This window comes from Corvus kubaryi, unplaced genomic scaffold, assembly GCF_017639235.1.
Source record: "Corvus kubaryi isolate FWS band 111438036 unplaced genomic scaffold, C.kubaryi_AGA036_p1.0 37312, whole genome shotgun sequence".
Taxonomy (NCBI): Eukaryota; Metazoa; Chordata; class Aves; order Passeriformes; family Corvidae; genus Corvus; species Corvus kubaryi.
The window spans coordinates 3,843,359-3,868,971 of NW_024581098.1; the positions used below are offsets into that span (position 1 = coordinate 3,843,359).

The following is a 25,613-nucleotide window of genomic DNA, read 5'->3' on the forward strand; positions in this document are numbered from 1 at the left end:
GCTTATAAAAGGTGCAGTGAACCCCTACTTCTAAATCTGTGGATTCTCCCTCTCTCTTTGGGGAGGCCACAGCCATGGGAAGGGTGCATCTGAAACAGAAGCCTATTGTGTTAAACCTTATCAGAGACGATGCCTAGCCCGAGGAACTGCTACCTAGATACGTAACACAGAGAAATAATAAAGGTATTTTCACCCCCTTCCAACCCCTTCTGGTCTGCAGGGGCTTTGGCTTGCCTGAAGCTGCACAAAACCCTGTGCAAGAGCCAGAAATTAACCACAACTTCACCAAGCCTCACTGCAAATTTTACTTATCTTGGCATTTTTTGTCTCAAAGGTCTTCCACTTCAATACCAAAACAAACATTACAGTAATTCCTTAATGTAATGCAAAAAAATTCCTTCATGTAAGCAACTGTTGGCCTGGAAATTTAGCATGGGACTGAAGTGCTGAGCTAGTCTGAGCTACTTAAAAGAATACCCAGCTATTAAACTGCAAAAGAAATTACCTGAATGCCATTTCTCATCCCTGCATCCGTTTTTTTTGTTGTTCCAGATTTACGTTAAAGGTTGTCTATCTCTTTCTTCTCCATCCCCTACACTCAATCACACAGAAAACACTTCACAGCAGATCTGCTCACCCGAAGACACCCAAATGTTTTGCAGAATTCAGGCAAGCTGAGCAATAGGGATGAACTCAATCAAACGCCAGAAAGATACCAGAACATACCAGACACATCATCTTTCCTTGAAACAGAGGAACTGTTTCTATTTTAGTTCACCCACTTTCACGTATTTTGCATGACACAGACTGCCATTATATGCATCCCTTCAGCACTGATATCTATAACCAAAAATGTCAGGCGTTTCAGCTATCCGCAGACAGCACCTATTTCCTATGGCTATTATGGGCAGTACGAACACGTCAGGAATTCTGAGTATGTTTGGGTGAACTGACACCAGATCCAAAGTTAGGAGCTCCTCTACTACGAGTGTAAAACACACATGCCCAGAATAAATGATAAAAGCATGCTGGCATTTAGGCAACACACACTCAAAGCACAAATTCAGATGAAACCCTCAGACTACAAGTTCTTGTTATATAACAAATACTACATCTAACTTCCAAATGAGTTTCTGTATTTTAAGATCCTCTTGGGTACACGAACATCACAACTTCACCAAAAATGTTTCAGAAGCTGCCTGGAAAAGACGTTGATCAATGAGGCAATGTATCTCCTAGATACTGAAATTACTTCTGATAAGTTCTAGAAAGAACGTGATAGCTTGAATATCCTTTTTTTTACTCACAAATTCACTGTCTAAGTGGGGACTACCAGGGGAATGCACACATGTTTATATTAGTGCTAGAAGGACTTTGTTCAGAGAAAATGAGAGCCAAATTTATTTTTTTTTCCAAAAATACCCTAACCAAACAAAAAAATCAAACTCCAAGTAGAAGCATTATTTGGGAACAAACGAGTAAGGTTAAATTTAATTAACCCTGTGTTGCAATCAAATTCACCCATGAGGAAATAGTTTGTAAGTGAAACCATGGCCAAACAAGCAAGCAAGCATTGATTACATCCTCTCTAACACAGAAAACAACTTGCTTTTCAACTTTGTAATAATAAGCACCATTTCAAACAGCATGTCTCACTAATGAAAACAAAGGTATATAACAAAAATTATGCGTTAGGAAAACAGTACTCCAAACTGTAATGGCAAAATTATTAAAGCCCAAGACTCCCTAGGTATGCCTAGAAAAAGTAACCTTGTGAGTTAACACTTCACTGAGGAATAAAGTTCAAATGCTCCATGTGGGGAAAACAGGAGGCTAAATCGCCGGGGATAAGCATTATTTAAGTATCCACCTCATCCTAGAGGAATGGCCAGAGTGTTCTGAAGACAGCAGGAAAGCCCAGAGGAACCACCCTAGCAAATGCATGCAGAGGCAAGCTTCCTACTTACCCTACTGTATGCACCATGATCTCTTTTGCCACCTTAGTAATTCCCAAGTATCCAGAATGATGTTATTTTTTTAGGGAATATTGCAGCTGCTAGAGGAGACAGAGGCAAGCTGACAAGCAGAGCTTTGCAAGAAGCCAGGCAGAGAGGGATGAATTTAAACCTTGGCTCAAGATGCTGTGTATTCTGCGTCTATCTTTAACTTCTAAATGATTTGGTTTCACATTCCTCTGAAGTCCTGCTGGCAGATGCCTTCGTGGAGCTTTACCAATCGCAGGCAGCCGCCCCCCCCTCCTCCTCTATCCCTCCACCTCCCTCCCTCCCATTCTCCCTCCCACCCTCCCAAGCTGCCACTCCACCCCCATCTGCCCCATCCCCACGTCTCCTCACTCGCACACACACTCACGCACACACACAGGGGTTGGCTGGCAGGATTTCACGGACTTCCAGCCTCGGCTGCCCGCCCATGTCTGACGGAGCCGCCCGCCCGCCGCGCTGCCTCTGCCGGGCACCGGGGCCAGCGGCCCGGCGAGCAGCGCCACAGGGAGCCTTCGGAAATCGAGGGAGGTACCTGAACTCCGTGCTTGTGCCCACTCTGGCAAGGTCCCTGAGCCCCAGCGCCACCGACCGACCCGCGGCGCACAGCGGGACCCGTGGGGCGCATCTTCCGCAGGGCATCCCGGGCACAACGGGCTGGGGCAAGGCAGCAATCCACCCGCTGCTGCACGAAGGTTCGGCGGAGACTCCTACCTGGAAGCTTACAGCGCTCCTGACTGCACAGGGAGCTTTACGGAGGAAGGGCATTTAAACAGCAACAGCAACAACAACAACAACAACAAATGCCCCAAAATAAGATATATAATAAAAAAGAAGTTTTTACCAGATCTCGAACACAAAGCTTCTAAACTTCCACTCTTAGTCAGTCCGTGGCTCCTTACAGTAACAATGCATGGCAAAGTTGTTTAGGCTCTGAAGTGACTAGATTACAGATTCATGGCAGCATTCTAGGTGACTGAAGTGGGGGAAAAAAAGTCCTTCCATGTAACTCAGAAAGTCAGTATCCCTACCAGAGATTGCTGGAGTCCCTAGCGTTGACACAAACCCCTGACTCTTAAGATGAGCCTTTAAAAGCAGCAGATTTTAATGCTCAAATGCATATTCAGTTGAATGCTGCTTGCCATCAAGTCTGCCTTATCTCAGACATGGGTGGGAACAGAACAATCCACAAGACTTTATGTAAAATGTATGAATTATTGAACACTTTCAGTTGCAACAGGAAAACACCAATTGCCAGTCACACCAATTCAAACAGAATAACGTGGTAAATGTCTCTGGTTTCTCAGCGTCTTCAGCCTTTGTCTGAGCTGCTGCCAAGAGGGGGTTGTAAGGATGCAGCCAAGGAAGCGGAGAGCACAGGCTGGGGCAGAGGGGGCAAGGCCAAGCTGTGCCCAGAATCCCTTGGCTAAAAACACGGTTTGAAAATGCCTTGCCAATGCTCGATTTCATGAGGCATTACACATTTCAGAATGCCAGTGTTGAGAGGCTGGACTGATTTAGCAGTAAAAGTTATCAAGCATATACTTCAGGCTAATGAAGGAAACTGGTCAAACTTGGAAAGGCCTCAAGGGGGGGGTAAAAAATCAGCCGAAGGGTGTATTGTAGCGCACGTCAGGAAAGACTCCACATCTCTTGCCCGATAACATATATATAAATACATGTGTTTAAGAACACATACAGCATATAAAGCTTGATGAACAACAGTAACTCCACAGTCATTTTCATGGTCCGTCCACGCAGACTGAAAGGCAAGAGCTCCTCTTAATCTGGACTGAGCTCAGGTTTGTGGGCCTGGAAGTGTTGTTAGCATCACAGAAACATTAAATAACAAATCAGCTGACAACTCCTGAGAAGTTGAAAGATTTATTTTGAATCACTAAAATTTGTTACTATTAGCAAAGCCACACCCAGAGTGTTCAGTATCTGCCTTCCAGAGTATGTTAAAAACTGCAGCAAGAGAAAAACATGCCATGGACTTCCTGCCAGACAGGGAAGAAGTCACTTCACTGCTTTTTCTCAGGATTCCTGATACAACAGTTCAGGGCATGTGTCTATTACTCAGGTTGAGGAGCTGCAGCAAACTGCAGGAAAGCTGCCTTGTCTGGCACTGCTTGCTGACAGAACCACCTCTAACACTGCTGGTTTGTAAATCCCTCAGAGCACAGAAAATCAGAGCCAGAGAATTCCCGTTCAAATGGTGCAACTTCATATAATGCAGTACAGTGCGTACATCAAGCAATTTTTTCTCAAATTGTTTGTAAAAATGTTAGCCTTGAGGGGCAGATAATCACTAGAAGCAGAGACCAACTGTCAACATTAAGTTTTAAAAAGCACAGTGCTTAAGATGCTCAGAGAGACAAAAGAACAAAGAAAAGTCTTTGTGCCTTTGTGGCTGAGGGCTCCTTTCTAATTAGGGCAACAAGGAAGGAAGAAAGAAGCTCCCCGTGGAAGAAGGTGCAATGGACAAATGTGGTGATTCAGAAATGAACAGGAAGGATTAGGACTGAGCTGTTTATAGGACTTCAACCTACCTCTAGAGAGTGCTTAAGTGTTAGGGAAAACAATGGATGGGGAAATCCACAGAAGCACATCCACACTTTTATCTAAGCTTGTGTGTTTCCCTTAGTAGATACAGAGGGAAAAGAGATTTGGTTTTGAATCCTCTAAAAGGACACTGTTTGCTTCCCATACCTCCTAACAGGGTATTTAAAAACCTAAGAGTATGGGGAGGAGCTTTGGAAAATGATGCTGGAAGTTTCTGGGAAACCCTGGATGTCAACATGGACAGCATAATCCCAATCCCATGAATGAGACAGTCAGAGGTCAGATGCCCAAAAACTGTATCACATAAGCCAAAGGAGAAGAGAGGTGTCCAGTTTCCTCAGATGAAGAGCTGTGCAGTAATACCAGTGTCTAACATGCAACACAAAGTGTACAGCTGCGAGGGGGAATACTATTCTCACTCTCTCAGCAGGGTCTGTTGCTTATAACATCAAGTGTAACAGATCAGGGACTTCTGTGGCATTAGATTTGAGATATATGAAAACATATTAATAGCAAGTTCTTGTGCAGGAGTGGGAGCTTGAGTTGGAGCTGGCATGGGAGCAGAGAAGGGAGTAGCAGAGAAGGGAGAGTAATTTGGTACCAGTGACAAGTGTAAAGAGGTAACATGTTTGGAGTCATGTGACTTCCTACTCATTCCCAATTTAGCCAAGTGCCTAAGAGGCATGACCTGTCCCTTCACGTTTAGCTATTTTTAATGTGCACAGAATTTGCTCTTTGTCTCCCCTTGTCTGTCAGTGTCTTGAATTCATTGGTGTTGGCAGTCTTAAGATTTGGGCTTACTGGGACAAGCAACATCTTCTACCCTACGGGCTCAATCCTTCCAGGTCTTACTCAAGAGTATTTCTTCCTCTTTAGAATCATCTTGTTAACCTCTGCAGATATTTCAGCACAGGTTTGTTCAGGAGTAAGAGCTCTGGAGTAGGGACCGTAATTGCACTGACAGGCACGCAGTTCCTGCCTGTCACAATGGATCCAGCACTGTTTATTCAGTATTAACCCAACCTGCACACCCCTCACTGCCCCAGCCGACCTCCAGCCAAGCCTGCTCAGCTATGTGCATACAGCAACAGCCCTCTCCAAAATGGTCCAATAGGTGGGCTTTGGCCAAGTGTTGATCCATGTGCTGCTTCTCTCCTGCCTACCTTAAAGAGATAGGGGACAGCTACTGCAGCAGGTGGGGACAGGGGCTCTTGATGGCAGCCCCCAAGCACCCACTCCCTTGCTGCCCCTGCACCATGCAGCCTGCAGCACAGCAGGATACATCTGCCCTGGAAGGAAACCCAAGGGATGGACATGGGCTCACCCAGGGCAAAACACTGCCCTGGTCTCCCAGTGTGGCGTCTGACTGCTGTGGGCACAACACTCCTGCCATTTCCACGAGGCTCACTGGGTAGTGGGAGGAAGCTCAGCCACTGGAAATGTTCAGATGGGTTAGCTCCGCTATTTGCAAAACATATGCAAATTGTTTGAATTCTTGGTAAGCATTAACGAAGTAAATGGGGAATGCACTTAGTACATACTCTGTCACCAGTTTTGCAGCAACAGAGGATTTTCTGTGCTCACTTTTCTGTTATTGATTTCTATGTTTCTGTGATTCAAGCCATAGGGAAAGAAGGGACATCATCCATGGTCACAAACTGAAGCTTCAGGAACAAATCATATTTTCAGTCATTCCATTTTACTGAATAAAGTTTTACTTTTCAACATGTCTTTCTTTTTGCTATGTCTGGTATTTATACTTTTGGTAAGAGTTTTTGGGACAAACTGATGGATGAAACCAGTATTTATCATCATATATAAGCATGTCACGTGTACAGGAGCCAGGATATAAAGACTTTGGCTTTATTTTTGTACACAAGAACAAAGTATAAACATTAATTATGAAGAATTAAGCAACTTATGGAAAACTCTGTACTCTTGCCTTTACCAGATCAATTTTCAAGCTCAATTGAAAAGTACCTAAGGGGAGAACCAGAACAATTCTGATTCCATTCACCTTTACCCTAAATATAGGAAAAAGACTACTCTTTTTGTTAGGTGCCCAAATTGATCAACAAAATTAAGATCTGAGATATAATGAAATGAAGAGTAACTTTTAAAAAAATGAAGTTTTGTAGGTAAATGGATAATTTTAGCAGACTGAAAAATATTTTTCTAAAAAGAAAAAAAAACCAGGTAAAGCTAGGCCCACAAACTGCTGAGGCCTGGAAAAGTCTTTCTGGAACTGATAGTGCCCCTGGATAAATAAAAAGGCTGCTTTCAGGCTTTCTAATATCATCTATTATTGGTCCTCTACCTGAAAATGCTGAACTTTCAAGGTTTGAAGTGACAGCTATAGTTCATTTAAGTTGCCTGGTGAGCAGTGCACCTAATGAAGATTGTCTACCTCAGGATTTATGATCCTCCGCTATTTATTGCTTCCAGCAACAGTAATCCGTTTCCTCTAAACTCTCATGACCACTCCTGCCCGTCAGGATAGGAGTGCTGCCCATCTCCATTTCCAGCTTCATGCAGCCAAACTGCACTGCCACCTTCACAATTATACTTTTAACTTCCCCAGGCCTTCATGGTTGTTCTTCTTCTAGATACTGCCCTCAGTTATCAGTATTCCCACTCCCTTCCCCTCCCCCTTTTGTATTTTCTCCCTACCTGGGAAAAAAGCAGCAAGCAGGTTGTGCAGCTGATTCAGAGCTGTGTGAGCTCAGACTGAGCAGCCAGCACACATGGGAGCTGCTTTAGGAGAGGAATGTTGCATGTCCTGTTGTTTTTTGGGTTGGTATCTTGGATTCCACTTCAAGAAAGTCAAGGAGAATCACTATAGCTGAGATTTCTTCCTAGGTGTTGAATTTAGCAGAAAGTGTCGAGTGAATTCAAAACTACTGGCTGTGGCCAGGAGTGTTAGACAAACAAACATAGCATGATTGCGTTCCCTTAAAAAGCCAAACTCTGAAAATAAAATAAACAAACAGCCCACATGCCAGCTACAAAGATTCATGACATAGTCTTTGCTCCAGCAGGAGATGCTCTTTGTCTTCTCGATGATAAGAATCCTCTACTGCTTTAAAGGCTTCATGTCTGCTCTAACCAAGTACACAAAAGGCAGCGAATAGTGCTAATTAAGAGAGCTCATTGGAGCCTGTTCTTGAAGAAGAAAAGTGAAAGATCACAACACCAAAACTTGTCTCGTCACAATGTTCACCTGAAAACAAAGTCCTTATTCCTGAAATTATTATATATTGATATTTTTGTTATGGAAATGGCTCTGTTGTCTCACTCCAGCACCTTAGTTTCATTGCAGTGCTAAATTCTGCACTGAAAATTGTTTCCATTAAGTTATTTTACAAAAATGCCACAAACACTGTCTTTATATTTGCCTGGAGAGACAACCACAAGCTTTTTGTGTAAATTCAGCCATTGCCTGAAGAGTGCATGCATGCAGACATGACTCTGGCTGGAGTGACACACGCACTTTTTTCAGAACTGGAAAAGAATAATCTATGAAACAGATTCTCTGTTCAGTTGAGCCACAGGTAGGAACAATCCTCTTTCATTCATCCCACATACCACCAAAAAAACCCTCCTGCTTCAAAATAAAACTCACTTTATTTCACCCTCCAGATGAAAAACTTGAAAAAGAAAGGAAAATACTTTTCTCCATAAAGAAAAAAAATACACAGCAAGAACAGAGGAGGCCTGGAAGTCTCAGAAACTGCTAATGAGAGCTGGAGCATTAATATATAGGCCAACACCAGGAATGCCATCAGATCAGTTATGTAAAAGCCAGTAGCGCCTGGCTTGCTCTCTGAAATGCATCAGTGCCCTGCAGGGCTGGGGGAGGTGTCCCTGCCACACAGGCCTCCCCTTCCCTCTCTGTCCTGGCCCCCAGGCAGCACGGATCCCTCAGGCTCGGGGGTGCCGCTGCTGCTGGGGGTACACGGACAGAAGAGGAGGTCTGATCAGCCCGAGGGTCTGCGCTGGGGCGGGAGCACGCAGGGTGAGACAGCCTGGGAGAAGCTTGTCCTACTGCTCCCTCTGCTGTACCCATCCTGTGGAGAAATCCCAAATGTCAGCGTGAAAAGCTGGGATAAGGGATGGCAGCTTTGAGCGTGGTCTGCAGGTAGCACAGGCTTGGGGAAGAGATAAAGTCGCTGATGATGAGGAGGCAGCAACCACCACCACCCTCAGGAGACGGCGTGGCACGGACCTCTGTGTGTCCAGCAGAGCAAATCTCTTTGTACCTGCCGGGGTTCCACCTGCGCTTCCAGAACGGTGCAGGGGAATAAAGCCTCTCCTTGGCACGATCCTCTCTCTTTGTGACATGGATTTAGATCATGATCTCATTTTAGGAGACGGATGGGTGTCCGGATCGGCCCCAGAGAAAGGCCCAGGAAGCTCCCTCGGCAGGGCAGCGGCCAAATCCTGCGTTAGGAACACACACAGCAAGACCCCCCAGCAAAGGGGGGGGAAACACCCCACCCCGAGTCACACATCCGTGCCATGCCACATATAAACAACAGGGAGCCAAAAGAGAAAAAACAAAAAGCAGAAAGGAAAGGGGAGAAGTGGCTTATGGTAATGAAGTCAATTAATCATGTGGTAATTAACAGTCTGACTGTTGTAGAGAATGTTTTTCTCTAACTAAAAACCACCTGAACACAACAGCAGTCAATAATCCCACTCTGTACACTCATTTCTGAGGGCTGAGAATTTGGCAGAACTGAATACCACCTATGGAAGACATTAGCAGCTCTTATGAAAGCATTTATTTGAACACAAGGAAAACTTGTACCCCAAGGAAAATACGTATTTTCAGATGTTCAAACATTACAGTGTACTTTCTGCAATCTTCATAGCAGTATTTCAGTTACTCCACACTCTCCTCTTAGCACTAATTTATGGAAATCCAAGCTAGAGTAGAAACCATGTCAAAGGAAGAAATGTCTCTCAAGCACTTTTTCTCTGAGAAGGTGCACACTCATCAGAATAGGGAGGAATGATGAGAAGAATCAGCACCTTCAGGAAAAGTGGACACTTTCTGTAATAAAAGAGGTGATGAAAGGCTGGAATGCAAGGTTAAATCTTTTAAAATTCAGCCATGAACTCATCTTAAATCTTCTGGAGAATCTCAGGAACTTTACACAACTTGTACCAGAAACAAAACGAAAAATCTCTTCCTAATAGCAATATGAGACTAAAAAAACTAATCAGTGAGTTCCAGAAAGGCAATGTTCTTCACTCACTTTTTTTCTCCATGCCCCAGGTATTATTTCCTTCTATATTACAGAACATCTACCAGCTAATGAAAATACGGGAAACTGGACTTTATGATATAGCACGGTGATAAAATGAATTATATTTAAATGTCAATAGAATCTATGAAATAGAGCAAATTTGGAAGAAATCCATTCAATAATTTTACAGTTATGAATAATTAGCATGGCATTTTCAAATGCACTTAGGCAAATTCATGACCCAATTCTGCTCTAAATTCTTAAATTTTAGCTTTTGCAAAGCTATATGAGCCATGCAATACTACAGTAGCATTGGAATGCTGCAGCACTAGGTGAGTCCTGCTGAAAAATTCCACCCTTAAATGAATGACTCCAGCAAAAGAATGGGACATGGCAATTTGGGGCAGAATGAAGCCCATTCTTTTCAAAGGCAGCACTCCCGATTTTCATAAATGCAAACAAATGCAGTTTGACCACAGGACTGACACAATGTACCTAATTCCAACTTGCCTAAGTTATATGGCAAGAAGAAGCTGGACTGGACCTGAAAACAGAAACTAAACAACTTCCAAGAGAAAAATGAGATATTGAAAAATATTTTACCTGTAGTAAGCCAGTAATAACTGCAGATTATTTTGACATTGTCCTGTTAGGTTTCATGATGAACAGCCACAAATATACAAAGAGTGGCACAGAGACCAAGCACAGGTCTGGTCACAACCTGCTTGCTGTCAGATGCCACAAAGATGCTCCTTCTTATAGCACCTCCTTCCATCTCACTGAATTCATCACATTTATCCCCAAATAAAAGAAATTATAGGGGTTTTTTTGCCTTGTTCAGAGAAGCGCATGCTTTATCCAAGAGCCTCAGACATTCCAGTGTAAATTATTTGCACTTCTTGCTACAAAAAGTCTTGCTCCAGGACTTTGTGACAACACTGACTACCTGAGGGAAATCAAATTAACAGCGGCTGAGACAGAACTATTAAAGGCATGTTTTCCCCTATGTACAGTAGTCTGCTAACGTATCCACAGGCACAGAGAGTGAGGATAAAGCAAGGACATTTCTCTGAACCATCACTATCTTTCACATTACTGTCTGTTCTTGTGAGGGAGCTGTGGATGCAGTGATATTGATAGGCACTGGGGTTCCTTGAGCCTCAACTCAAGCATGCAGATTTTACAGACATGCACACCATGAAGAAGACAGTAGCTTCCAAAATAAATCAAGCAAGCTTTTTGCTTAAGACTACAGAGGTAACTGTAAGGTTGTTGTTTGTTCCCAGTGTACTGATGCAAGGACGTGGTGCACCTAAAGCCGCTCCTCTGCCCTCATGCCCACAGGAAGCACCATCCAGCCTCCAGAGAAGGAGATGGGCTTGGGATGGCACCCGGCCTCTTCCTGCACAACCTGCCAGGGCAAGATGCTCCCAAAGGAGCTGTACTCATGCCCCTGCACTAACACCTCCTGCTCAAAGAGGGAGATGACATCTCTGCTGTTTCCAGAGAAGGGCAAAGACACATACACTAGCAAAATGCTCAGGGTGGCAGGGCCCACATTTGTAACCGGGAATACCACTCTGAAATGCAGGCAGGAGATGACCACACTGTGCCCGTGCTGCTCAGGCATTACCCAAGAGGTGAATGTGGCAGGGCTTGTTGTTAAACACTAGGCTAGCAGCAGTAGAAGACCTGACTCAGGTCTCAGCTATGCCACAGGTTTGTTTTGTCAATTTAGGAATTCACACATTTACTTCCTCCCTCCCACTTCTCATCTGCTTTGTCTGCACAGCCTTCAGTGGTTTTAAGGTGGGTGTCATGTTTCTAGGTGCTCAGAGCAACTAAAACGTACCTTTGACCTCCTAGTACTACTGTGACTGAATATTGAAAACTGTTCAAGTAACATTTTTATTCCATTTAATGAATGGGAAAAATAACTGAGTTGAAAGAAAAATGCACCTTCCTTCAAAAGCCTCTTTAATCAGCCCCAGAATCTGAACCAATGCTGAGCATAAAGATTTAAATTTGGCTTAATGAAAACTGAATAGACCAAAAAACAACAAAAGAAGTGTCTTTACAAAAGGTATGGATTCAACCCAGCCAGTAAATAATTAAAGCTCCTCTCTGTTCCCTTCCACTTTCTATTTTAAGGCTTTTCATGATATGGGATCAAAGTCAGCTCGAGTTGGAGAGAGTTAGACAAATCCATCACGGAGACAGAATGAATGTATGATCTCATCCCCCGTGACAGCAGCCCGACGGTACCACCTGTTTGAACTCGGCTCATACCACTTCTGGTGACACTGGCAATGTCAAGCAAATCGCTCGAAATTCAAGGGGGGGGGGGTGGAAACTCTCTCCACCTAAGCAAACAACAAAAAAGAAAAAGAGCTGTAAATCTGGCATCAGCAATGCTTGCAGGCAGCCAGCGCTGCAAAAAGAGCAGCCACAGAAAGGGTTCAGACCCCACGAACATAAATCACTCTGAGCCTCAGAAAATCAGTTGTATGAGAAAGACTGATTTCTCTTTGGAAAAGTGTCAAATGAGAGAGCAATGCAAGACAGCTGTATAAAAAATTATTAATACTAAAAATAAGGGAAATCAAAGATTTTTATTTATTTTCTCAAAATGAAAGAAAAAGAACACATGGAAGCCAGAAGAAAAAATAATTAAGAGATATGAAAGACAAGTTTAACAGGGAGTTTAAAACCGACAGGCAAATTTAAAAGAGATTAAGGAAAATTCTGTTCTACCTTTTCAAACTTAAAATGTAAGTTTACCCTGTAGCACTGTCTGCAGCATAATATAATTGGGACCAGAAGGGACTACTAAAACCAATATTCATTAGATTGTTAATGAATACCTGCACGTTCCCATTAGAAACTCATCTGTTTTAAAAAGAAAGAATATAATCCTTAATGAACCTTGCTTTTTTTAAGCAATAGAAGACAAACATTTACACTTCCTGACACAAACAGTGATTAAGTGTCAGGGATTAAGATATCCCCCTTAAGGGGAATCCCCAAGGATTAAGAAAATCCCCCTCTTATCACATTATTCCATAACTGTCAGCTGGCCAGTTCCTGAGCCCTGTCAGGAACAACGTACTGGACCAGATCCAACACACCAATGTTTGGTTCAGTCAAGAGATTTCTGTCTGAAACGCTTGTTTAAGGAAAAAGATTACGGCATTCTGAGTGCACCATAAAGCTTTGTGTTCTAAACCATTTTTTGCTCTGTCAGTAGCTAGCAGCATTTGAAGATGAAGGCAGCAAGCATACATCAGCTCTACTTGGTTTGGTGTGTAAAACCACTTTGGTATAGATCTGGGTCAAGATACACTATATTTCACTTCTTTGAGCTGCTTGATGTGTTCAACACAAACTTGACTGCCACTGCACCAGGCACATTTGCAGTTCTAGGAGTTGCAGGGTATTCTGGCTGATTAAACTTGCAACTACGCAGATGTAAGAGCCAAACTGTAAAGTTACTTCAGATACAAAAAAAACCCCCTCACTGCTGTGAAATTTATGCCGTTTTTTTCTCAGTCTACTAAGAAGGAAACAAAGAAAGCAGTTTGGCACTTCACTAGCTGAAAGAGCTATTTCAAAACACGCTCTAGATTAATACTGCATGGCAGGACCTTTTCCCAGTGAGAAAAGGCACTCTGGGGATGAGCAGAGGCCCCAAAAAACAATGTTCTCTTCGGTGACCTCATTAGCATCTGATGTGTAGGAACATATTCTTTAAATGTGTGATTTTCCCATCTACCTTGAAATGGTCCTTCAATCAAATTCATAAAATTACTTTCATTTGGTACCAGACAGATAAATAAACCAATGTTATTCAGGCCCAACAGCTCTTCAAATAAAGGGGGCAAAAAAAAAAAGCCTGCAATAAAAAATTAGATTGGAAATGTTTTGATGCTTTATGTGGGAGTTAGCTGTATGCAGAATTGAACTGTATTTTCTTGGTTTAGCTGAACTAAGCTGTACTGACAAGAGCATGCTGAATTAGATCCGGTTGTAACCCGAGGTGAACCTGCAGGGTAAACCTTACGTCACTATACTGCTGCAGCTCTTTTTTCCATGAGCAAATGTAGCTCACTTCCCTCAGTCTCTGAAATGCCATATCATGTGTGCTGGCCATGGGGTAGAAGTCTAAATAGAGCATGTTTGGATTTATTCACTTCAGGCCTCTGGGAATGGAACTGAGCTACTGGGAGAGACTGAAGTAAGACTACAAAGGCATGAAGGAGGCAAATGTGATGGGGTATTAGAATGCACCCTGTATTTAAAGACATTTACCCACATTTCCGATTTGCACTTTTGCCTATCCAAAGCAAAACCAACACTGTTGCTCTCTCAAAGCCGTGCAGGGACAACTTGCCTTGCATTATGGGGTAATTTGACCCTCACAGGTGAGGATGCCAAGCTCTTCCTGGCTACAGTATATTAAAAGTACTTAATTTCTACAGCACCATCCATACAACTTTGTAGGGTAAGATATAACTCTCCTCCAAAAGCTGACAACTCCTTAGCATGAAGGACAATGAGAACACATGGTACTTGGCATGACAATCCCCTCTGCCAAATTTCCATGACCACATCACTGCTTCAGAGACACAACTGAGCAGATAAAACTGCTTAAGTTCTACCTGACAGCCAGACCTACAAAACCTGCTCTGTGTTCTACCTTCAGACATGTTGCTAAGCACAAAACTACTCTCTCCAGAGCCAGCTGGAAGCCTCAGTGGCACAAGGTAGGTGGGCATATAACCCTCTACTATCTCAGTGCCTGATGGCTCTTTCTTTGCTAGCTTTATCCCTGACTTTCTGTGGCATGGCAGACCACATAGGAGCCCTCCCTGAATTGATCCATATACTTAGAGGAAAAGCAACTCTATTTGCAGTTGCACTAGGTAGGTAATAGACCACAAGCTCTTTACCTGCAGCCCTGGAAGGAGTCCTCTGTCTGCTCAGCTGGAATGGCAGGACACTGTAAAATGGAACACAAATCATTCAGCGTACACCACTTGCTGATTGCAAAACCTGGGTTGTAATCCATGGACTGATACACCTTCTCCCTTCAGAATCATAAAACAAGGCAGTTGGTGAGCAGGGGTGGTGCAGCAAGGACAGAGTCCAGCCTGCACCCACCAAGCATATTTACAAATAATGACCACCCCACAGAACTAGAAATTATCTTGCTCCAAATTAAGGATGATATCCCAGACATTTTCTCTACACTGGCACTGGACTACAGAGTCTACTTTGGGGACGTTCCACGTTGCCAGGAATTATCTTGCTACTGCAGGTTTTTCCTTTGTAAGAGCTATAGTGCTAAATGTTATTTTCCAACAGTGTATTCTTTAAAAGAAATTCAGGTACATGACCTTGATAATGATTTTTCTCCAGCTCATATGCAATGGAGATGTTCCGGAGACACCATGATTTTGCTTAATAAAAATATAAATCTCCATATAATTTCATCACTTCAAGCCTTGAATAACTGGAAATCCTCCTCCTACATAATTTGTCATGATTTCCTCTCTTTGAGTTCAATGCAAGAAGTGCATAGCTAAATTATGCAGGACTATAAACTTACATAACTGTTTGTAAGACAGAAGAACATCAAAAATAAAGGAGCTTTAATAACTAGGAATATAGAGAAGTCCAACATAGAACTGAGGAAAAAATGATTTATCATTTGTTCTTCAGGTAGACAGGTTTACTAGTATTTAATTAGTATAAATAGAAGTAAATCTGAGAATATACTGTCATTCCCTTAGACATATGGAAACCGAGAGCTGGCAGAACTAATTATGAAGCAGCTACCTGAACAAACATCAGTAGAATATGTAGGAAGGTGTATTTACATTGAGAGATCACCCATCTCTTGCCTTAGTTTCCCCTTTTGAACAGCAGTGGTGTGACAAAGGAAGCACCAAAAGGCATGCACCCACATGGCTCACTGATACCACGTGCACACAATCTGGAGTATCAGGCATCCACAGTGAGCATATGTAATTCCTTTCACTGCCTACCTAACAGAAGGTTCATCAATAGTCTACCCTTTATGCCTTTTGGTAGTTTCTCCTGTTCTTGGAGCAGAGAGAGTCTCACATTACCCAGACAGCCTTCTACTCTCAATGCAAAAATCTGGAGGGAAATAAAATCCATCAATCCTCTTCTTGGTTTATTAAATCTCTCTCACACTGTCCATCATTCCCCGTGGCCCTGCAGCTCGAGCTCTTCGGCTCTCTGCTTGTGGGGCTCTTTAATCCTGTAGCTTTCTATCTGGATGGCTGTGGGCACAACTTGCCCAACCCCTGGTCTCTTTTTCTAGTCCCTGATAAGGATCTTTGCTCTCACTTGTGGTCTCTCCTGCCTCTGCTGAAACAGCAAAAAGCCTTTTACAAGGTCATGTATATACACACCTTATAGTCAGGTGTTCTTTGGCTTACAATGAAAACCGCAGGACAGCACGAATGAACCTGAAAGGGTTCAGGATGCAAGGTGCTGTTGTAAAAATTACACTTGGATACAACCAGAAATGGGGATGAAAAGTGGATTCATTAGCAAATGACAGCTTTTCAGCATACTCCAAGCACATGCACTTGGAAATTTTTGCTGTTCCTCATGCAGATTACAGTTTGCAGCTCCCTTGCACTGTTCTCCCATTAGGTGTGTGAATGAAGCATAGAAACAATTTGTTTTATCGCCTCCACTCTCACAAAAGAATTAAATTAAAAATAGCAGTATGGCATCACATTTAACAGGGCAGTAAAATAGAACTATAATGGCTGCAGGCTTGCTCCTTCCCTCCTATAGCAAATCCTGTAATGGGAGGGAGGTTGCAGCTCTGCTAGGGATTCTTCTACCAGATTTTGCCCTGAGAAAAGGTTTGTTGAGAGGGAAGTCACTGTGGGGTAAGTGCCAAAACCTGTGCCTGTACTCTCGGTCCTCAGGCCATTTGGTTGGAGGAGCTGATGATCTGCTTTGTTGTTCCATCTTGCTGGCAGCCCTTTTCCATGGTGATGCTCTTCTAGACAGACCTGCCAGCCAAGCATCATGGGGGTCCACTTTATTGAGAAAGCTTCTCAATTTATAGGAGCTTTACTGTAAACCTAATACAGGTTGCTATTTTTTAATTTTTAACTTCCCACGGCAGGCAGTGGTACCAATATCCACAGTTTGCCCATTCCTTCCCTATCCCAAAAGACTTTGCAAGTCTGCACCTCAGGATGCTGAGGGGCTAACAAAATAGCAGGACATGGCTTGTACTGCTGACATCCATTTGATACAACTACATTTTTTCAAAGCCACTGGGCATGAATCAGGTCTATGGAAAACTGCAAACAATAATCTGAGCTTTAAAAACCAAGAAACTCAAGATGTCTGTGTTATGCAACTAATACTCAGCTAACAAAGCTCTTCACTTGCTCCCTAAAATACATGACACTGTGCTTACTGTTGGGTTTCCAAAATGCACAAAAATACTTATCTGCATATCTTAAACCACTGTCAGATCTAAGATGACGGTTACTGGGGCTAAAATAAGGGATAGAAACAACATGTATAGGAATTTGATGTTTGGGCTTATTTAAATTTAACACTTTATTCTCAGGGATATATTTGGCCCCTGGTATTTAAGGATTTTCTCCACAGAACACTCAGTAAGTCCTACAAGGAATGTATGTGTGCCATTGCCATCAATATTACTGGATTTACGGGTGAACTGAGATCCACCCCTGGGTTCACAACTCCAGCACGAAAGCTCTTGGCTTCACAGGAGACAACAAATGTGCAAAGGAGTATCAAGGACAGAGGAGCTACCCAGAGATACCTCTTCTGCAGCCTTTTAAAACAGCACTTGGAGGAGATATTTGCCATCTGCAAAGAGACTGTCATAGAGGAAGATTTGGAAGCAGGCTAGGGGCTGGATCATGGGACCCAGCAGTCCACAGGTTCTGGGCACAGCATTCCCAACATCGGCTGACTCCAGCCATGAAATCAGCTGTGGAAAAGCCAAACCAAAGTGTTAAATCTCTTCTAGCCCTTGGTCAGTGACCTGCTCAAGTATTACTCTGCACAAATACTGTCATGCAGGAGTGGTGACCCTCTCTGAAAATTTCATGCTATGGGCAGGAAAACCATTTAAGGTACTTCCTACAGTTTTATGCACAAATGCCTAGAGCTTTTCCATCTAATACATACATAAATTAAACTTCTGCAACTGTGAGTTTTGTTACTAGAAAAAAAACTCTGTGAAACAATGAAGTTTTCCTAATGCTTCTGCCACATGCAGAGTAAGCACCGTTGTGAAAGCTGTGCGCTCAGAATGTGTTAATTGCCAGGTCCCAGGAGCATTCCCTTTAGCCCACTCCACATCTTCCTAGCTGACAGCCTTTACCACACTGTGATGAGTCACAGACCCGTATTTTGAAAGTTCATTACTGCTGTTTAAGTTTATAACATAATCATTAAAGTTATTTCTTAATAAAATTCTGATGTGGCTTACTACAATTCTGCATCAGTAGTAACTATTTATTTACCCTTAAATTATTTTGAAAATACGTTTCATATGATTAAACCAGGTCCTTTTCACTAAAGAACAAGTATTTTTCACTTAAAAGATAATGAAGATGGCAATTAGAGATTTATTATATCCTATATCCTAAAACCTTCTCAGCTGCTGTTTATTAAATAAATATTATGAAGAAGCCAAAGAACACAACGAATTCAACCCTTTAGTGCTCTGTTTTACATCTCTGTTGGGCAAACAGCATCAGGACACGAAAGCCATTAACCTCTTTTGTTGAGGGTCATTGCATTTATGACATGACAGAAGTACCAGCATACACTTAATTGTAAAGGCTGTTCACACATAAAATAACCAAATGGTCAAACTAAAAGAGCTTCCCAAACTCTGCATCTGTAGTCTATACATTGCCACACAACTTTCAAGAACTTGCACGTCAACTTCCCAGTAAGAGTTCAGAACAGTTTTCAAATTCATAGAAGTTTAGAGAAAGGAAGTGGGTAGGTAATGAAATGAAAATACGACATTTTATTAGTATGTGACAGAATTAGTTTCTTCCTTTGTAAAAAGGGTTTGGTTTTCTCTATACACCCAGGTTGGTAACTGCTTTTATTGTTCCACTGAGCTGTTCACCGGCATCTTAAGAAGAAATTTTCCAGGGGAAAACTAAGAGAGCAAATTACTTTATAAGCAATTTTTTCCAGAACCATTTTGTATTTTACATTGTAGATAAACATGTCTTCGCAACTGCTCTTCTCAATTTGACCCTTTCCCTCATACCTCCAACAATGTCATTGTCCTGTATCTTAATTTCTACTGCTCTGAGGTCACAGACTTTTATTACCCGACTTCACCACAGGATCTGAGGATCAAGACATCAGAACACAACAGCTATGTCTCCTGGTTAGAAATCTCAGCTCTCTACAGTCTTGCAGACATTTCTGCTGCTTTTGTTGACTTTTTACTGTTTTCTCAGAGCTACTGAATTATTCATCTGTCAACATAAATGTAGAGTTCATCATATAAATATGCAAAGTCACCATTTTAGAGCAGACATCCAAAGACAAATTCATATAAAGGCTTTTTATAGATCATTAAACCTGCATAGCAAAAGACACACTATACCACACATGTGGCACTAGATAGTAGGACTTCAGTTGAATGTAAACTCTGAGTAGAGCAGTATTCCAGCCTACTCTCTGCTATGTTACCTTTTACAGTAAATCTTCCATTTTGATTTGTAAAGCCAGTTCCTGCTTCTTGCCTCAGTTGATACAATCCCAAAAGTGACGTTCATCTAAACAAGCCTGTCTATTAGCCTGCGTCAGAAAACTTACTTTCTCTGTATTGATATTTGCTTTTCATGCAGAGCAGCTACTTCCTACCAGGTATTTTCAACCTGGACCTATCTCTTGGCAAGCAGTCTACAGATCTGAGTGAGACACCATCAAGGTAGAACTAAATACTCCCAAAACACCCAGTTAGTATTTCTACCTTTACGGATCCTGTTAAGACTGCTAAATATAGGGAATTTCCATACGTTCTGCTCCCCTAGACTTCAGTGAGAATAAAGGGGACAAAAGACTAATTTGTCAGTGCTTAATTTACTACATGAATATTATGCATGGTCAGTTATACTACATAAAATAATCCTAATGCTGGTTCATGCATTTTGCAGTCAGCTGTCTCAGATAAAGTGTGAAGATTCAATTAAAATTTTAAAAGAACAATTACCTTTTAGAAAACAGCTTGAACAAAAGGAAGAGATTCATCAATCAGTGGCAATAAAGATCATATACTAGGTGAAGACAGGCTGAGCAGCTAAGCTATGGAAAAACCTGTTCAAACACTCAACATTTGACTGCAGTTCTCATAATATATTCACAGTAACTTTAGCAATGCCAATTTGAGCAAATATTGGGGCAAACCCCAAAAGACTCTTTTGGTTTTGACTGTCATTTTACTCCATTTTACAGAATAAAATGGTACACTGGCTCTTGATAAGGAGCTAAGAAAGTATACTAAGATTTATTATCTCAGAAGGCAGTGTCTCCCTTCCATTAACTGCAAGTAACCTGGCAAAGACAGAAGTTAGGATGGCCAATTTATATTAACTGTATGATCTGTATGATCATCTTTTGTCTTGTTGCCCTCATGTCTTCCCAGGATATTTAGACAAGGAACACTGAATACACCAAAACAACAGGAGATGTCACTTGCAGTCTTCTCACTGACTTCAAAGGCCTGATAAGCTGGCCATTTGAGATGCAAACATTTCAGGAAGTGAGACATACTGTTGAGCAAAGAGCAGAGCCGTGTTTGCCATCCTACTCTCTGCATTGTAGGTATTTATTTCATTCTCCATAGTCACGACTACAGAATGTGTTCTGTAAAATCAAGTTCTATTTATGCTCTTGCCCTCATTTAACCTCAGAAAACATTTCCTTTTCAAAATCCTTGAGTTCTACTGTAAGCATTTCCTAGGGTAATACTATCATATAAAACACTGTCACTTCCGAGAAAAGAATGACAGATCCTTAACAAAACAGACAAACTCTAAAAATTTCAGAACAAGCTCTCTATGCCTGCTATACTTGCTGGTATCCAGGGTAAGATACCATGGCTGAAACTTTGTACCAAGCAGAAGATGGGAGTTTTGTGAACTGGAATTATATAAGGAGCTCAACAGAAAGAGACATGGCAGTTAGGAAAAGGTCAGTGCAACACAGTCCAAGTCCAAGAGAGAGTGAAAAGAGATGGATGCTGGAAGCATGCAAGCTATCTGAAAGCTGTTCACGTGATCTGAAGTTTGCAAGGAAATTCATGATGGCAAATTTCACAGCAGAAGGGTGGATACAAGACTTGCTCTTAAGTATGTGTTCTTAGAGCAAGGTACTGTAAAGCTGCGCGTTTAAGCCAGATTGTATTCCTGAATGCAGAATCCAGCACCACAAACCTGTTGTGAGTTATTTCCACTTAAGAATCACTTTTTTTATTAAACTGATACCCACTGACAGTAGGTTTTAAGCGTAGTCAGGTGACTGAGTGTCTGATGAGTTCTGATACAACCTGAGCTAAGCTACTGTCTCTTATCTGAGGTAAAAATGATCATCTGAATGCAAAGCAGAAAAGTATACCTTAAACCACCATCTTGTACCACACACCTGTGATGAGTAGCAAGTGCTCTTCATCTATTTCAGGGCAGAATAGAAAGGCAGCACAAGCCAACACTGTCTTTGGTTTAAAGTTTGTGCTGAAACAGCTTGGGGAAGCTCACACAGGACTGTAAGTTCCATTGGGAAAATTACTGAAAATTCTTCAACTGTCTGCAGTATCCTACCAGTCCTCTAGATAAACTAGAAAACTCAAATCAAAATTGACATCTATATGAGGTTTTACTTTAACTCTGTCTACTTAATTCAGGTAAGTGCAACCATCATTTTTACAAAGTGGCTTAGGAAATCAACTTTCAGCTCCTGTGAAGTTTTTAGCTGTTGTTCGTAATTACTTCTGGAGCTCTTGCAAAGACGTGTTGCTCTAAAATGAACCAATTTTAGCAGTTTTATTGCCTTACTCCTACTAAACACAGGCCTGTACAGGTTAAGTTTTACCTGTTCATATATGTGTATAGTAGGTGAAAATAAACAAGACACGTTTGCAGGGTGCAAGGCTTAAGTTTCAAAGTGAGAACATGGGAAAATGCACAGAAGGCAGTAGTTACAGCAATGAAATTAAGTTAATAAAAGAAAAAATAATATCAGGAAATTAGTATCCTTCTTAACAGCAGATCTGTTAATGCTCTGGAACATTTTCCTGAGGGAAGCAGTGGGAGCTCCATTACTTTGATAATTTAAAATTAGACTGACAAAAAAGTAGCAAATGTACAGCACAATAAAGAATAATTCCATACAGGAAGGGGAATGAAGTAGGTGACTAATAAGTCTTTCTTTCTAACAGCTATGAATCATACAAGTGCAGTGGTGGCTTGTATAGAAACTGGAGTTTGCATACACAGATGGTAATGCAACCTGGTAGCTCTCACAGGGTACTTGTTGGTAATGGCTGGAGGATCCAATTCTTCATAGACCATAAACCATAAATACACATTATTAGACTATCTGCCTAAATCCTACAGAGACTTCATATAGCATGCTTTACTTACCACCCCCTATCCCCCAAACAACAAAAGCAATGTCAGTTTCATTATTGCACGCTCATTTTGCTGGGCCAGAATGTCCTTAGATAAAAGCTATTGGAGCTACTTTATGAACTCAGGGTTTTACATGTAACCAGAGGTAAGAATTTTTGGTCTTGGGTCACACCATGTTTTACCTGAGTTCAATTAATTCTCTATTTGAAGGCATATTTAAGACAAACATTTGATCTGTTGAGTACGAGTTCGGTATTTCCTGATAGAAGCTGAGAGAAAGAATGAAACACAGGCTTTTTGTTTGATTCTTTTGTTTTCCAATATTTTCTCAAGTACTGTAGACAGACAAATGTTATTTGAACTAATCTTTCCAGGCCAAGCTGTTTGACCCACGTGCTTTGTTGCCACTATGTGACATTGAGCCATTACAAGAGCTGTGCCGTGACAGTGACATGCTCCTCAGAGCACAGACTGGGGGTTAAACATTCACCACTGCAGCAGTAGTCTGCAAATCAAAAGAGGGGGAAAGTAACAGTATAAACTATATATAAGACGGTATCTTGGATGAATCTGAACATGATGTGCCTTAATTTTTGTAAAAAGCGAGACTAAGGGTACTGTAAAGCACTCTTTGTCAAGGATCACAGAAAGTGAAACTTACTGTGGTGCCTATTCTGCTTTTTAAATAATTATGTCCAACTACAAATTTGCAAACAATGTATCAGAGAACAAAGACAGTAATTTTCCACAAACCGTTAAGGAATTAGGAAGAGTAGGAGAATATATTCAAATATTTTTAGATCTTGCATTTGACCATTTTTGGAAAAAAAAAAGGCTCATTAAAAAAAAAGCAACCAACCAACCTCCACGCTTCTTCAAAAACCCTGTCACTGGAGCAGGCTGAGGATGGTCTATCACACGTTGTCTTGATGGAAAGTAGCTTAACAGGAGAAGAGGAGCAACAAGTGCTACTTACTGCACATTGGAAACAATCTCTTTCCTTTGCTGGCAGGTTACTTTGCCTTTGCAGTCTCTTCCCAAAGAGTCTAAGCTGTCTGGAATATTATTTTCCAATCAACATGAGTGGCTATGCCTGCATGTCACTGTTTAAACAACTTCATGATCAGAAAATGATAGTCAGGTTTGGTACTAGATGACACAGAGATAATACTGTGGATGCAATATGGTCTAAAGTATAAAATTCTGGTTTTCTTTATCACAGGAAAACACATACCAGCATAAAGTAACTAAAAACCAGTCTTTTCCTTCTTGCATTCTTACAGTAGCACAGGAAAACTGAAATAACACAAAAAATCAGTAGTACACCAAAGATATTTACCCACGTAAGACTTTGGTGGAAATCCACTGCAATGCGAAGAGCAGTCTAGATTTATGAAGCAAACACCTCCAGTCCCAGAAGACAATCACTTCTCACTTAGGGCACTGGCCAGAGTCAATTGGGTTCCTTCATCTAATTAGAACAAAAAGTCATGGACTAGAGAATTGAAGTTTGATGCAACTACATGTCTTAGGAGACAGTCAGTTGAAGGACCATTTCTAACATGTGCATAGCACAGTCAACAAAACTATAAACATTACTGTCTGAAAATACTTTTATTTTCAGTGAAAGCTGTATGAATTGTTCCTATTTTTTTCCCCTTTTCAAAATACTTGCCTTCAAGTATTTTGTGTTTTTTCTCTTTTTAACTACTGTGACTGAAGAAGGGGTAAAGCTAAAATAATGGAAGACAGGAAGCAAAACAAAAGGGAAAAATCTGGAAAGGCACAAACTGAAAAAAACCAAAACACATTTCTTGATGTCCTATCACCCCAAGTGCTGCTGAACACTCAGAGTAACTTTGATCTCAGAAGGAAAGTTATGGCTGACTGGCACTAACTGTTGAAGAGAGTGTTTGTGTTTTCCTCCAGCACAGGAACCAGGACCCCGGGATGCTGGGCTGGTGACCAAATCCACAGGGTGGTTCTGAAGGGTAAATGAGGGGAAGATGGGTGAAAAGGAGGGTGAGGATGAGGAAGTGTGATCATGAGAGCTCTCACACCAGCTGCTGCAGTCCTTAAAGGCCCACCTTCAGGTGAACTCTGGACCTCTGCTGTATACCCAAGCACACCAGGACAATTTTACATGTGCAACATGGTGAGTACCTGTTGCAAATGAGTGTTTTAGAGTGAGTCACTTAAAGAACCTGGGAAGGAAGGGGATCTATGACCACAATATCCCTATGAGATCTAAATACTCCTTTAATTCCTTTGCCATAGCAGGACCTGAAGATGCCTCAGCTGATTTCCTAGCACTGTCTGATGTCATTATCACACTAAAGAAGATAGGGAAATGTCACATGTATCAACAATATTTCTTTAAAAAAAATCAGGCCTGCACAAAGCAAATAAGCAGCACAGAATGGGTGAAAACAAGCGAAACCTCAGTCTGACCTCACTGGCATAACCCACTGACCTCAGACAGCCTTCAGACATGAGCTGTCACAAAAGTGACAAAGCAAGTTCTAGTGATTAACACCACAAAGTGTATTACTTCTACATTATTAACCTTGCATATTTTGCTACTGTGAGCTGGAAAGCACAGGGAAACTCAAATGTCAGAAGCACTGATACCCTTCTTATACTTAGATTTCTGACACCGATTATCTGATCATAGCTTTTTCCTACATGAACAGCTTCCAAGGTACTGATTCCAGGATCACTCAGATGCACGTTGTTTTATCGATGTGAGTAATCCCAGATGTTCAGTGCAGTTCCTTACATTAATAAGGACACACAACTCTCAAGTGGTTGTAGGATCAGAGCCTTCAGGTTGTGAACAGTCATTGGCTTTTCTGCCATTAACAGGCCATTGATGAACTGCAGTTTCCTTCACACCTGACAGATGGATATTAAGGTACACATCTATCACTGTCATTTTTCTCTTGCAACTTTTTAAAACGCAGAATCACATTCAAAAAGCAATCAATAGCAATCCAGTTGCAAGCACCTCTACTGAAACGCAGCAGAAACAATTTGGGTATTAGATTTTCATCTGAAAGGTCTCAGAAAAAACATTTCTCAGGTCCACTTTATCTGCCCAA

At 41.7% G+C, this 25,613-nt stretch overlaps 1 protein-coding gene across 4 annotated transcripts in view; it reads right to left on the minus strand.

Moving 5' to 3' along the window:
* Positions 1-25,613, minus strand: part of DTNA (dystrobrevin alpha) — a 223,463-nt gene that overhangs the window by 178,850 nt on the left and 19,000 nt on the right. For 2 of the 4 annotated variants that reach the window (XM_042029067.1, XM_042029070.1), the window contains exon 1: positions 1,968-2,151. The exons of the other annotated variants lie outside the window; for them this stretch is intronic. In XM_042029067.1, the coding sequence (XP_041885001.1) occupies positions 1,968-1,984 (17 nt within the window). In that variant the 5' untranslated portion in view covers positions 1,985-2,151. Of the gene's footprint in view, positions 1-1,967; positions 2,152-25,613 lie in introns of those variants that run through there. 4 annotated transcript variants of the gene reach the window in all.